This window comes from Uloborus diversus, chromosome 6 (assembly GCF_026930045.1).
Source record: "Uloborus diversus isolate 005 chromosome 6, Udiv.v.3.1, whole genome shotgun sequence".
In the NCBI taxonomy this organism is placed as follows: Eukaryota; Metazoa; Arthropoda; class Arachnida; order Araneae; family Uloboridae; genus Uloborus; species Uloborus diversus.
This window is the reverse complement of record NC_072736.1, coordinates 29,688,685-29,703,154: the sequence shown is the minus strand read 5'-3', so window position 1 is coordinate 29,703,154 and position 14,470 is coordinate 29,688,685. Positions and strand designations below refer to the sequence as shown.

Sequence of the window (14,470 nt, the reverse complement as noted above, 5' to 3'; positions counted from 1 at the left end):
CCTCTTTCAGTTAAAATAAGAAGCTAAAATTCTTCCAGTATATTGGTATCCACAAGTCTAAAAATATTGAAGGGTGTCCCGCTAGGAGAAACTTTTTTTTACGTGTATTTTCAAAACACCCTAGTACCTTGGTTTTAGATATTACCAACTGTAACTAAACGAACGAGTTTTTACTTCCTTTTACAAAAAAGGAAGTATTGTATTTGCAAAAAAATTTTCACCCAAAAATCGGTCTTAATTTTCATTTTGCTCAGCCCCAAATGAATGTTGAGTTTTTTTTTCAACCCGACCACTCGTGGATATGTGCCTAGGAATGTACAGACACCAGAAATATCCATTTTGACGATCCCCGAGTTAATTACAACGAATTTTCTCGTGACGTCCGTATGTACATATGTGCGTATGTGCGGATGTATGTCGTATAACTCAAGAACGGTATATCCTAAAAAGTTGAAATTTGTTACGTAGACTCCTAGTGGGGTCTAGTTGTGCACCTCTTCTTTTGGTTGCATTCGGATGCTCCAAAGGGGGTCTTTTGCCCCTTTTTTGGGGGAAATCATTGTTAATTTCGATGTAAACTCAAGTGGTGTTATAATTTGGCGGACACTTGGCGATATATCGCCAGACTTTTGGTCGCCAAGTTTTGTCGACAAATTTGGCGATTTTTTTTTTGTTTTTGTTTTATTTTTAATTTTTAAATCTGGTTTCAATTTGGCCACTGTTGGTGATATTTAGAAAGTAAACTATTGAATCATATTTAAACTGCCAATAATGAGAAAATGACATTAAATTGGAGTAAAAGGAAGTCATGTGATGCACACATCAGCTCGTTTTTACAGCCGGGAGCTGATATACCAATGGGCTTATGAGACCTGCTTTAGGGTCCTCTCAAATTTGTTTCGCCACTATTATGAATTACGATGCCATAGGGCTCGAAGTTCAACTAGAATCTAAAGCTCGAATACATAGGTTTTAGATTTTACAAACTGAAACTAAACAAAAGAGTTTTCCAAAACTATCGAGGTCAGTCATTTGATAATGCCCCAAACATGAGAATATTCAGGTAATTCAGGTTTACAAGCACGCATAAAGGAACATAGCCCAAACGCGGTTTTTATTTCATGTGCGAGACATCACCTGCATTTAATGGGACATTTTTCTGCAGAAAGTTATAGTTTTGCAATTCGTTACTTAATGTTTGTGTAGAAGCTATTTACATTTTTCTCTGCATTAAATCATCGTTGGAGCATTTTAACATCCAAATTAGAAAGGTGTAAAGAACGAAAATCAGTTTCTGTAAAAAGAGTCTCGGGATACAGGCAGTAAGAACCAGATGCGGTTTTGGCCATTAAACTTGGATTCTTATGTACAAAACAGGTTCTGCAAAAAATTTGTACTGCGAAAGAAGAGAAAAAAGTGACTATGTTAGAGGCGACAGCACTTTTGAAAAAGATGGGAAAATATTAAACTGCCCTTTTGACTGCGGTTTTGAGAACTATTTTGTATGGAATAAATGCGGTTGGTAAATCACTGCAATCAATACGAACTATTGAAAGGCTTCAGCTCATTGAAATCGTCTGAAAATTTCATTATTATTTTCAGAAAAGATTACGAAAAAGTAGAAAAAGAATCAGCTGATATTTTACGGTTATAATTTAGTGATGAAGATGTGCAAACTTGAAGGCATCGAAAGAGAAACTTTTTTTTCGATGAAAACAAAAAAGCGGGATACGAGTTTTTAACCAGAAACGTAATGAAGTTGTTGTTGAGTCATTTCGAATCTTCTTTGATAGAAACATATCATCAGAAGAAAGAAAAGCATCACTCAAATGTTTGAAGAATATGTTCAGAAATGATATTGATATTTGCACTTTGGAAGATGAATTTGACCATTTTAGTACGTTTCTCCAAGGAAAACGAGGATATTGCCCGTTTTCTACGAGAAGGCACTTGATTCTTCCTTTCTCACGTGGTATCCGATGATTCTATTTCACTGTTTTCGGCAGAAAGTATATTAGGGTCATATTGATGAACTGAATTTTGTTGTAAAAGCAGCAGTTTTCAAAATGTAAGAATAACTAAAATGACAACAGGCAAGTGAAGCAAGTGATGTAAAGGACACTAAGATTTTCTTGTCCATTAAAATGCACGCCGAAATTAAGGATGTCTGATTTTGTCTCCTTTAGAAGCTCGTAGATTGTTTACCAATCACCCCCGCGTAAAATGGAACTCAGAGTTCGAGGAGGCGTGCCTTCTTGTGAAAAACGGACAATACCTTTAAAACAACACGTGAAAACCCAGACACAAGGTCTCTCTTGATATCACATTTATCAAGCAGCTAAAGGTATGTCTTGTACATTTCTGAAAATGGAAACATTGCTGAACAATTTTTTAATTATTCCATCGATGAATGCATCTGAACGAACGATCCTTTTCAGTTTTGAAAAGAGAAAAAAAAAAAATTACGAAATAAAATGGTAGAAGAGAAACTAAATAACTTAGCTATTTTATACATAGAGCAGGGGAAGGCAAACTGCATCGACACTAAAAAATAATTGATGATTTGCTACCAATAAAATAGACGAAAATTCAATAAGACACTTGAATAAAAATTATTGTGTATTGATATTGCTTTTAATTTTTGTTTCTGCTTTATTTTTTATTCTATTGGAACTTCTCATCAAAATTAACCAAGGCATTTAACCTTTACAACGCCACATAGGAACAAACATACATAGACTCATAAACACATTATCCTACTTTCCGTCGCGCACGCGCAATCGGGTAAAAATATACCTTAGAAATTATTCAAGGTCAAATATTGATTTTTATCACGTAAAAATATTAATGTCACATAACCTTTCCAACAGATATATCAAATGAAAGCCTATGCAAAGAGCTTTAAAATGTTCACCCAGCATATGACTCTAGTTTCCATAGGAGCTGAGATTTTTTTTTCCTTTCAATACGGAGTTAAAATCAAGCCTGCAAATTTTGTAGAAATCGATGATGGTCAGGTTGAGAGGCTCGTTGATTTGAAGTGGAATAACTCACAAATTATTTTAATTTTTTTTTTGTAAAAAAACTCTTGAAATTTAGTTATGGTTTTATCCGATTCAGCATAAAGAAATACATATAAAACTATCAACCCTCCCCCAAAAAACGAGGGAGAAGCGCACAGGTGAAGGTCAGACACTTTTCAGAAAAACCTTGATTTAAAAAGAAAATAATACTTTGATCATCAACATTTTCTTCGTGGCCAAATTTTCGAGTCCATGCAAGAGGGACTCATTCGTTCTTGCCCACGTATTTAATTCAATTCAAAACTTTTTATCATGAACGTATGCTCTATTATTATTCCAAGATGTAGAGCTAAAAAAACTGGTGGATATAAGTGAAGTATAACGCTAAACTTATTTTGGATCATCTGTGAAACAGGATAAACATTTTTTTTTTTATCAGGTGCGAAAGGATCTCAGTCTTGACGGTTGAATGATAAAGGAATTGATTTTAACACACAAATTCTGAAAACATAATTTCTGTATATTTGTTCATTAAGCAAACCAGATAATGTCAATCGGTTAGATTGTAGACTAACGCAGTCTAATTTCAGTTGCGCACAGGGCCTGACTAACAAAAAGTGAGGCTCAACCCCCCAAAATAATTTGGAGGCACCCTGAAGGCTATTATTTTAAAAATGTGTGTATTTTTGTATAGTTGTAAAGCTATGCATAATTCTTGAAGTAATTTGGGGCCCCTTAGGAAGAGGGGCCCCAGGCCCAGGCCTGTGCGGTAATCAGGCCCTGGTTGCGCCGTCTTAAAGCTAAATCAGTAACTACAAACAAGTTTGCTTACTCATCAATAGCGTTTCATTCATGATCCCTCGCCATTATTGAAGTTTTTTGATAATACCAAATTTAAATTGAAGACACAAATTTATGTTTCTCAACAAAAGCAATAAACATTTTAAAGGAATTTCTTTTAAGGTTTGTTTTAAATGCACTATAAGTAAAATTAAAAATTTAAAAAAACCCCGACTGGGTTGCAATATTGGATCAAAGATGCAATACCGGCATCTGGTATTTTTTTTAACGTGACACCGGTACTGTCTGACCACAGATTGTATGGAAAGACAAACATCCGTTTTACAGCCGGCAATGGACGAATCTATTATTTTTTAGCAATGCCAGCTTTTGCAGAAGCAGAGTCTCATTCAAATGAGCGGAATACCAGTATCAAATTTTTACTTTTCCCCCTCATTCAGATAGATACATCTTATCTGGACGTTTGAAAATTCCATACAATCCGTGGCTGGACAGTATACCGGTATTAGAAATTTATTAAAAAACATTCAAAAAAAAAAAAAAAAAATGTTTCGTTGCCATATTTTGTTATCTTGTGTAAAAAGGGCATTATTTCTTCCTGACGACTTATTCTTCTCTTGCTACAAATTGAAATTTCTTGTTGGTTTTATTGAACTTTATATTCGTAAGCAAGAAACATTTGTTGTCAAAAACTTGATGTGTGCTGTATTTTTTGGCATTTAATTCTTCCGTACACGCAAGTGATACTTTTGCAGCGCTAAAATCCCCTTGGTGGTGACTTTTGGTACTATTTTTTACTGTAGAAATCGAAATCCCATGGTCTGCTATGTACGCCCATGAAATTTGGCAATGTTTTGTCCAAAACTTCACTTGCTAGAGGGTTCTGAACACCTCACGTTATTTTATAACCACCCTGTACATTGATAACGTGAACCTCTGTACTATGAGGGCTGCTATGTTCTCCCTTAGGAATATGCTCCATTGCAGTCTTAAAACTACTGATTGTTCAATTTTTGTAATAATTTGTGCTCTAGTTTCTTTTTTTTTAAATTTATTTTGATTAAAATGAGTTGTTATTTAGACAAAATAAAGAATGCAGCAAATAAAAGTATGGTTTTACTTTATTAAAAAAAAGAAATTTCAACAAACGTATTTCTCTCAATACATTCAGTATTAATGACAAAATTGTAAATCACTCTCAACTTAAGCATATTAATATGGTATCATTTAAAAGTAAAATGTTTTAATAAGATAACAATAATATAGGATTGGAAGTGGACTAATTGCAACAACTGAAATAATGGATGGTATTGAGCAAAAGAATACAATCCTTTTGTAAGGAAATATACTTTTTGGTCAAACATTAAGCATGGTCAACTGATTTTGAAAATAGATAATTCAGGCAAAAAAAAAAGTTTGTTGTTCATCAGCATACTATCCAGCCGTAAATTTGCCAAGTTTTTAGTTGGCATTTAAAGTGAGCAATTTTCTTTGTATCAGAAGACAGAACTAATAAAATAACTCAATTTCCATAAAATATTTTTGCTTTTGAAATAATTTAATTCTACCATTCCTTGAACTGTTGTTAATTTTACTTCCATTGATACAGAATAACTTGGTATACTATCTGCAAGAAGAAGTACTGCTGTATTCTTCGACTAGTAAAGTACAGTAAAGTATTCTTAGTAATGGACATGTAAAATAATCTATATTCATTCCAGAAAAGGCAAGGAATGTTGTAAAAAGGACTATTGATGAATTTTTAAGAGATAAATATAAAAGGAATGGAAAAGTTGTACAAAATTTGACAACAATAAAATGCCTTAAGAATGGCATTGAATTGATAGTAAATATAAGAAACCAGAATATTAGAGTTGAAACAAAGGAAAAAAAAACTCTTTTCAAGACAACTTTAAATGAGTACAACTCTCACAGTGTCAAACATTGAAAAATTTTAAGAATAAAATCAGCTAAAACAAAATCAAGAAGTAAAAACCATTAAAACTTTTCAACAGTTTTTTTTACTGTTTCATATATTATTTACATGAATTTTGTTCGTTTCTGTCATAGTACAAAGAAATTTTTATCATTTTTCAAGTGAAAACATTTGTTTTAATTTATAATGTTTTTTTCATTTAAACAGATCTTGAATGGTGATAGCCAAAATAAAGAAAATATTTCAAAACACTTTTGTTATTTTTCTTTAACTGAAAACATACTAAATATCTATCATTTTGAAAAATTGGCCTCAATCATTTATGAGCTTTTGGTTTGTTACAAAATATTTTTACAAAATACTATTTCAAGAGCAACATTAGTGCACTAAAATAGAAGTTCGGCTTTTTAAGAAAATTAATTTTCCCCCTCTATGCAGCAATAATGTAAAAACTAATATTTCAAGCAATTATAATTAAAAGTTACTTTACTTTGGATCTTGAAATGATGAACAGTGACTAAATTTTGTAATATTAAAGAAGCCAACCTTAGGAAAAAAGTTTAATTATTGATACAGAATTTCTTAAATCTCAAAAATGTAAATAATTCAACTGATATTTAGCCAATTTATGAGAAGAAAAATGTGAAAATCTAAGTTAAGAAACTAACTAAAATCAAATTGAAAAAAAAAAAAAAAAAAAGATTCACATTAACTTAATTTAGCACTACACAGAAGATTTTTCTGAACATTGTTTAACATTACATGCCCCTTGTTAAAATAAAAGACTTTTTATTGTTTCTCCTCTGGAAGACATCGTTAGTGCCAATAAATAAAAATGTGCCAGGAAGAATAAATACATTTATGTACTTTCAGTTACCGAAGTATAAAATAAAAGTAAAATTTAAACTAAAGTAAGTAGATAATCCATCGAAGAGAAATCACATAATGAAACTGCTTTCAAAAAGCACACCACACATAGGTTGTAAATATGAAAAGAAAACTTGCATTGCTTCTATTAAAACTGTTATTAAATACACAAAGCACCAACTATAGCAGAAATCAAATCGTTTCGCGCTTGTGTGTGCCACATTAACTGTTGACACATCTTAAATTTAAACCAGTTTAGCAAAATAAGAGATTTATGTTCTGATACAAATAAATATATTTTAAAAAATCACTATTACAAATACTGTTAGTGACTAGCATTCAAAACTTTACATTTAAATATTATTTTAAAGTATAAAACATTCCATACAGTATAAGTGAATCCAGGGTTCGTACTCAATTTCAGAAATAAAATGAAGGAGTTTTGAAGGAGTAAAATGAGATTTTGAAGGCGTACTAATGGGCTGTCAGTTAATGATGTTGCACTTTATTTCAACATATTTGACCCCCTTACCCCCTTGTCACAAAGTGTCACACTTCACCTAACTCTTCCTCTTGCTAGAAGTCACATATTTTAAAAACATATTGTTATAATAGCTGTGATGTCACCCTCTCTCTTCCCCTTATCACAATTTCATGAACCCGTCTCCCCCTCAAGGCATGACATCACTTGTGGATGACCCTTTTTAAAACATCATATCTGCAATTTACTAAACAATTGTTTTTTTAACACACTCGCTTAGTATAGTACATCAACGTATGTATTTATAAATATTTAAATAATTAGACAACCTGACTTTTGTTGCTGTGAGTGTGGTGGAAGGAGAGAGAAACAATAATCATAAAACTTGGAGAAATAGCCAAGCACCATTTAAGCATGTTTTACTTCACTTGTGAAACGTCTTAGTTAACTAATAACATTTTCACCTTCAACTTTTATGACTTCTATATCAATTTGTAAATCACATCTTTATGAAACATATATATATATATATATATATATATATATATATATATATATACACGAAATTACATTAAAATCGCCTTTATACAATCGCCCTTGTGATGAAGTTAAGTTGTCGATTGAAATATTTTAGTTATTGTCATAGAAGAAGATTATGTAGTCTTGAACTAAAAAAGAAGGAGTTTTGAAGGAGTTAAAACCAAAATGAAGGAGTATTGGAGGGCCCTTCAAAAAAATTTCCTAAATGAAGGAGTATTGGAGGAGTTTTGAAGGAGCGTACGAACCCTGGAATCAATCAGGAAAACTAGCAAGAGCAGGATTGGTTTGGTTCATCCTGAGCACTAACTTTAAAGGAATCTTTCACTTCTAACTCAATATCTTTGACTCTGCAGGTGCCAACCAATTGCCTCGCGATATCATTAAACATTTCTTCTACACCTGCACCTGATTTACATGAAGTTTTATAAATTCCACTCACAAGATTGTGGCACTGCTCACAGAAGTTTTCGATATCGGCATCTGTGATAGAGTCATTGGAATTCTGGCTCAACAGATCCGTCTTATTTCCACACAGAAATATTTTGGCACTTTCAGCATAGGTAACTATGTCCAGTAAGTGTTGGGATAAGATATTGAAGGAATCGGGACTGTCAAAGCTAAACACTAGTATGGCTGCTTCTGCAAACTTGTAGTAACTACTTGTTATAGAGGCAACTCTTTCCATTCCTCCTGTGTCCCATAGCTGGAGCTAAATTGAGAAAATAAAAAGGAAACATAAACAAGGATCTTGAGTTTCATCATCAGGTTAGTTTTATGAGAATACTTAACGTGGAATGAAATCTTTCAGAAATATAACATTAAAAGAAATCTTAAAGTTTGAAAAATTAAGCATTAATTAACATTTTTATAAGCCTAACAAATAATTTTATCCAAACAAAGTCAAGAGACGAAACATTTTCTTTGCAATCAAAATTTTTGTCGGAGGGGGGGGGGGGGGCATTTTTGTTTTCAATTCCCCTTGAACTAAAAATATTTCAAAATGAAATATTTGAAAAAAAAAAAAAAAAAAAAAACTTTAATGACTAAATGAAGTTATTTATTAGCGAAAAAATGTTCTATTAAATTAATTAATTCAACTATTTTTGTAACAAAATACATTTAATTTACTGATTTGCTAAATAAGTAATAAATACATTAGTAAGACTATAATTAAAATTAACAGGGGGTGCCGTTAAAATCAAACATCCCGATGCGTGAGATTTAAATATTGTTCAAGACAAGATTCTTCCATCGAAAAAATGCACTGTTCATGCCAAAACCACATGATTCGTTACATATCACTTAGCTGACGAAAGCTGGTCTACGTAGCCACAACGCATAAAAATTAAAGTTTCTTAGATTTCTCCGAGACCTCTCATCAGATCCAGACAAAATTAATGTAGGACCATTTGGAAAGTATATCCTTCCAAACAAAAAAAAAAGAATTTTTCAAATGGGTAAAGTATTCTTGGAGTAATACAAAAACATACATAAAAAGCCGCAAGACGAAATCATAACCTCCTTTTTTGAAGTCAGTTAATAAATATTCCATTTGTAGAAACAAATTAAAAGAAACAGTTAGGTAATTAAAAAAATCATATTTACAATTTTATATAAATACAGTCAATTGGCTGTAACTCGAAGTCCCATATCTCGAATATTACTATAACTCGAAGTTTTATCAAGTTCTGACTCCTTTGTCTTTAATTCCATGCTAATTATTCCCAATATCTTGAAGTTAACTTCCTTTAGCTCGAAGTTTTTTCAAAGACGACTCGAATTTTATTTTGAAAGAATGAAAAGAAAAAAAAAGAGAAAGAACCAAGTGACTATGAGAGAAAAATTAATTTACCTTCACTTGTAATTCCTGCACAATAGATCTCTAAAGCAAGAAGAGAACATGTTGAGCCAATGTGCAATAAAGGAGTTACACATGTGGAAATGAGTTAGTTGGTTTACTTTTGTTGTACTGTACTGTTTACACTTTGCCATGTTGATGGACTATGAATTTGCTTTTAAACTGTCAAGTTGTCAAGTCAACTGATTGCCACTCTATTCAAAGGCTGACTTAAGTTAAGATGTGTTACTCTTCATTATTTAGTTCGACATTTGCTGATAAGTTTCTGAGAGACACAGTCAGTTTTCTTTACTAATAAAGGACGCTGTCTAAGCAAGTACTCTGTCAATGATATTAAAAGAAAAGGTGAAACTTCTAAAGCGGTAGAATCCATGAATCCGAATTTGAAACAAATGACTATGTGCAACTTTCCTGAAGCAGAATCAGCTCTATATTTATGTAATTCCATCAGTATCGAAATCTTTTGAATTTTTTTTCTCAATATTTTTGATCAAACTGTGCATATTGTGCTTAAAAACTTTTAAGTTCTGTAATTTTGTCTGTTATTTGTACACATTAATTAAAATATTCGATGGTTTTTCATATAAGATGTCGAAAACCGAAACTAGCGGTAAGTCCAACTTCCGATAAGTCAAAGTTTTTTGTCGGTCCGTTTAGATTTGGGTTATCGCGAATTGACTGAATATGATAAAAAAAAGCTAGTCTTATCTATAATATTAAACAAAAACTTGTAATTTTCAAAATAGTTGAAATATTTGCAGGATGATGAAAGGAAATTAATAAGTGTTTTTAAGAAATTACCAGTTGAAGAAGAAAAGGGGCCGGGATTTTGTTCTGGGCAATGGTCAGATTTTTTTTTTTTATAGTAGTGAACTACACCAATTTTTAAAATGAAGTCACTACTTTGCAACTTAAAAAAAAAAAAAAATAAATTAAAAAAAAAAAAATAAATAAATAAAAGCACACACACACACACATTGTTTATTGTTTTAGATTGACTAGAAGAACTTGAAGAGTAATTTAGATTAATAAATTAGCTCATTTGAACAAGGAATATTACTTAACCGTTTCTTGACAGCGAATATTTAATTCAAGAAGCTTAACTTGGCTACTTGAAAATGTAAATCAATGCAGTCATAATTCAATTCAATTCTTACATAGACATACATCAATAAGAAACTGATTATATGGTGAAAAATATCTTTTAAACAGATGAAAAAAATCTTTCAACTTTCAGTAAGAATTAATTTTATAGGAACTTATATTTTGTAGGAACTAATTAATTTGGAGCTTCAAGTAAGGGTCTAGACCTGAACACCACCCCCTTTTTTTATACCACTTATAATATATATATATATATATATATATTTAATCCTTCCAAATAATCTCAAAAACAAGTATTTCTAATAGACTTTTATTATATGGAAGTCTACAGCACAAAAATAGGAAAACAAGTTACACGACCTTGTTCAATGCAATTTAAATTATTAAAAAATAACTGTTACACTAAGTGTTCAAGAGATTATATGTTACTGCTGCTGCACAAAGTAAACTACCAATTATTTGGTTCTGCCTTTAATTTTCAACTGTTTCAACAATTAAACTGTTTTTCACTTTGCTCCAAATGAAGCTATTGGTTGAAAAAAACCCTCTGAATTGACACAGAAGCTGGAGGACAGTTGTGTACAACTTAATTAAAAAATCACAAAAATCATTAGGTAATGAACTTTCCCTATTACAAAATCCTCGACTTTTACAAGATTCCAGATGAGATGGAGAAGCATCCAACAAAGGCATAAAATTTTTGTCAGATGTTAGGAACAATTAGCAGTTTTTGGGAAAATTGCTTTTATCATTTTATTTTCAGCAAATTTCATTATAAAATATAGAATATTGGTAATCTTATTAAAATGTATAGAGGCTATTAATATAAATTGCAAAGTATATAATTTTAAAATGTCGGAAAAACCAGTTTTTTTTAATAAAAGCTGGCCTTACGCAACCCTGAAAGCAATTAATCAAATATTGAAGTTTTGAACTTACGCGAACACTTCTGCCATGAACATTAAATATTTTATCAAAGTGATCAAGTCCAAGGGTCGAATGGCGATCTGAACATGAAACAAAAGTATTTGTAGCAAATCTTCTAAAAAGTGAGCTTTTCCCAACTCCAAATTCTCCGCAAAGAATGACTTTTTGTTCCGGAACTTTAGTAGTGGCCATTACTCAGGCATATTTCCAATAACCTGCAAAATTCATTGAAATAACAAATTACAAACAAGTATTAGGCTACCAATAAGCTGCATGTAATTATAAACTTTTCATGCATGCATAGTCTACATTACATACAATTTCAAAAAAAAAAAAAAAGAGAGAATTACAGGAGATGAGTTTCTGCAAGCTCTTAAATAAATTCAAGTTCTTAAACATGCATATCATAATTAACATAAGTAACTAGTATACTTCAATAATTTTAGTACAATTGACCCTCAAAGCAGAATTCTACAAAAATTGTGACGTATGTCGCAGAACAGATGCTTGAGCTGCAGAACAATTCTGTACAAATGTGAGAAGAAAACTGACAAATTTTCTGCAGAAAATCTGCAGAAACCGTGATGCCGAAAACCTATAGAAACTGTGGTGCTGAAAATCTGCAAAAACTGCGGTGCCAAAAATCTGTAGAAACTGCAGTTTTTTTAAATATCTTCCAACTCAAGATAGAATTTTGCAGAAATTCTGCAGATCTCTTAAAATTAGAAGAAAATCTAAAATTCTCACAAATTACGATAATTTGACGGAAAGCTCGCGATGCTGAATTTGATAAGTCATTTGTAGGATTTTCTCATCCACTGCAATTGCTGCCATACATGTATGTTTTGGAAACATGTCAACATTGAAACACGTCCATCGCCGGAAATTGCGTGTCTTGTTTGAGATTTCAATCCTTTTGCATCCAGAAAATATTTTAATTATTTAGAAAGTTCTGAAGTGTTTTATTAAATGCATCCCAAACTCGACTCATTTTATTTATTATCTCAGTAATTTCTTTATTTAGTAACATTATTTTAATTGCTCCTTCATGCCATGTAAAATTAACCAAAAAAATGCGGTTTGACACTAGGTTCGGATTTTTTTTATAAAATTTTGTATCTTTGCTCTTTCTATGCATTTCAGAAAGCATATAAACTATTTTTGGAGAATCTCAATCGGTTTAGGTTTGACACCTTGTTAAAGTTTTTTTGATTTTATAGTTTTCATGATCAACTAATTTTCTAAATTCAGTGCTCTTTAATTAGTCATTTGGTTGAAAGCTGTGATGTTTCCGGAAATATCATTTCTACAGAAATAAAAAACAACAGTCCATTTAAAAAAAACACTCCTATATGAAACAATTTTGATTTTTGGCCTCCAATTTGTAGAAAATGTCATTTTTTTTTCGCGTACAATGCTTGAAATACTTGCAGAACAATTATGGTCAAATGATTTTACATTGCAGAACATTGTTCAATATTCTGCTTTGGGGCAACTGACCAATTGAGCCGAATTTTTTTTGAGATCAAAGGGCTACCTTTCAGTTGATCAGCTAATGACGTCAGTGGTTACTAACCGGTTGTCCATTAACCAATGCTTCATCAAACTCTTTTGGTTGATCACTGGTTACTTGCAGAAATGAATAACACGCAGGTAAAAAATACATATTATTGGTCAAAAATGTCAGGTGGTTCAATCAACTAGCTTAAATTGTGGTCAAGCAGTAGATCACCCGGTGAGGCTAATAGAACGACATGCTAATAGAACGACGCAACCAGTTAACCAGTAGAATGCTGCGGCTAGTCACCGGTCAATCGGTTAAGGGACGTGAATCCAACACTACGAATTTACCAAAAGGCTGACAGAACATTAGAAAAAAAAAAAAAATTGTACTATGTTATTAAAATGGAATAAGAATTTATTATTCGATATGGTTACATCGATCAATTCTCTTTTTTTGGATTGAAAATGGGTTTCCTTGTAACTAAAGCTCTAGATTAGTCGCCAGTTGCCAACTAGCGACCATTCCAATGAAAATGGATACCAAAAAATAAAGTCCCAATCCCCAAAAGTAACAACCTTATTTTTTTTTTATTTGTTAAAAGCAATATAGCACAACAAACACACGCCATTTCAATCCTGTCCTTGCTATTTGTTATCTGTTCACAAATTTATTTTCAATTAAAAATCAAGATTTGACAAGGTGCGAATTTTGTAATCAACGAATTTCAAGCTACTACTGATTTAAGCAGTAAGTTACACCATCTAAAACCAATTTAATATGTTCTCTGATTTTTAGTTACAGTATTGGATCATTTATTACACACACTTTAGTTACAGTATTTGGACTATTTATCAGTAAAAATATAACAGAAGTTGTTTGCCTAAAGCGGTCCAATGTACAACGAGAGGGTGGCTCAACATACCCCCCCCGGATGGGGCATATTGGTCTTCTTTACAAGGTTCCTTAAAAAATTAATAGAAAAAAAGTCAATCAATACATTTTCAAGATGATGAGAAATGTTTAGTGAAATGTATTGTAGAAAATAAATTGAAAAATGAAAAGTAGAAAAGCGGAGCAACCATGCCTTATCTCCCCCTGTGTTTGTTTTCATTTGACGTACCTTTAACAGCTTTAATGATGGTTAGGATATCAGAGGTTTAAAAAACAATGAAAAAAAAAAATCGAAATTTCCAAGGAAGTATAATTTTAAGGAAAATAAAACAATCAAATACTTAACAGAGACAAGTCTTACAATTGGATTTTGGATAGAAAACATATTAAATTGTGAAAGAAACGAATTAGTAGGAATGAAAAAGCGTAGGTATATGCTAAGAACGATGCATAAGGTAATTTTCTTATAAATTCTGCATACAAAAAGCTGCGTTGCAAAGTCACAGTAACATACAAAAAATTCTTAAAACTGATTTAC

General features: G+C 31.7%; 1 protein-coding gene across 1 annotated transcript; it reads right to left on the bottom strand.

The window, feature by feature from the left end:
- Positions 1-6,160: 6,160 nt before the first annotated feature.
- LOC129223987 (ras-related protein Rab-1D-like) lies at positions 6,161-11,729 on the bottom strand. Its single transcript, XM_054858379.1, has 2 exons — positions 11,550-11,729; positions 6,161-8,357 (listed from the first exon to the last, which is right to left on the bottom strand). Exons 1-2 carry the CDS (start codon positions 11,727-11,729, stop codon positions 7,914-7,916), a joined length of 624 nt encoding a protein of 207 aa, XP_054714354.1. The 3' UTR covers positions 6,161-7,913.
- Positions 11,730-14,470: the final 2,741 nt, after the last annotated feature.

Excerpts from the sequence above, each read along its gene's own strand:
- LOC129223987 (XM_054858379.1), bottom strand. The coding sequence starts at position 11,729 with ATGGCCACTACTAAAGTTCCGGAACAAAAAGTCATTCTTTGCGGAGAA. Across the intron at positions 8,358-11,549 it reads TTCATGGCAGAAGTGTTCGC|CTCCAGCTATGGGACACAGG; the intron begins GTAAGTTCAAAA and ends TTCTCAATTTAG.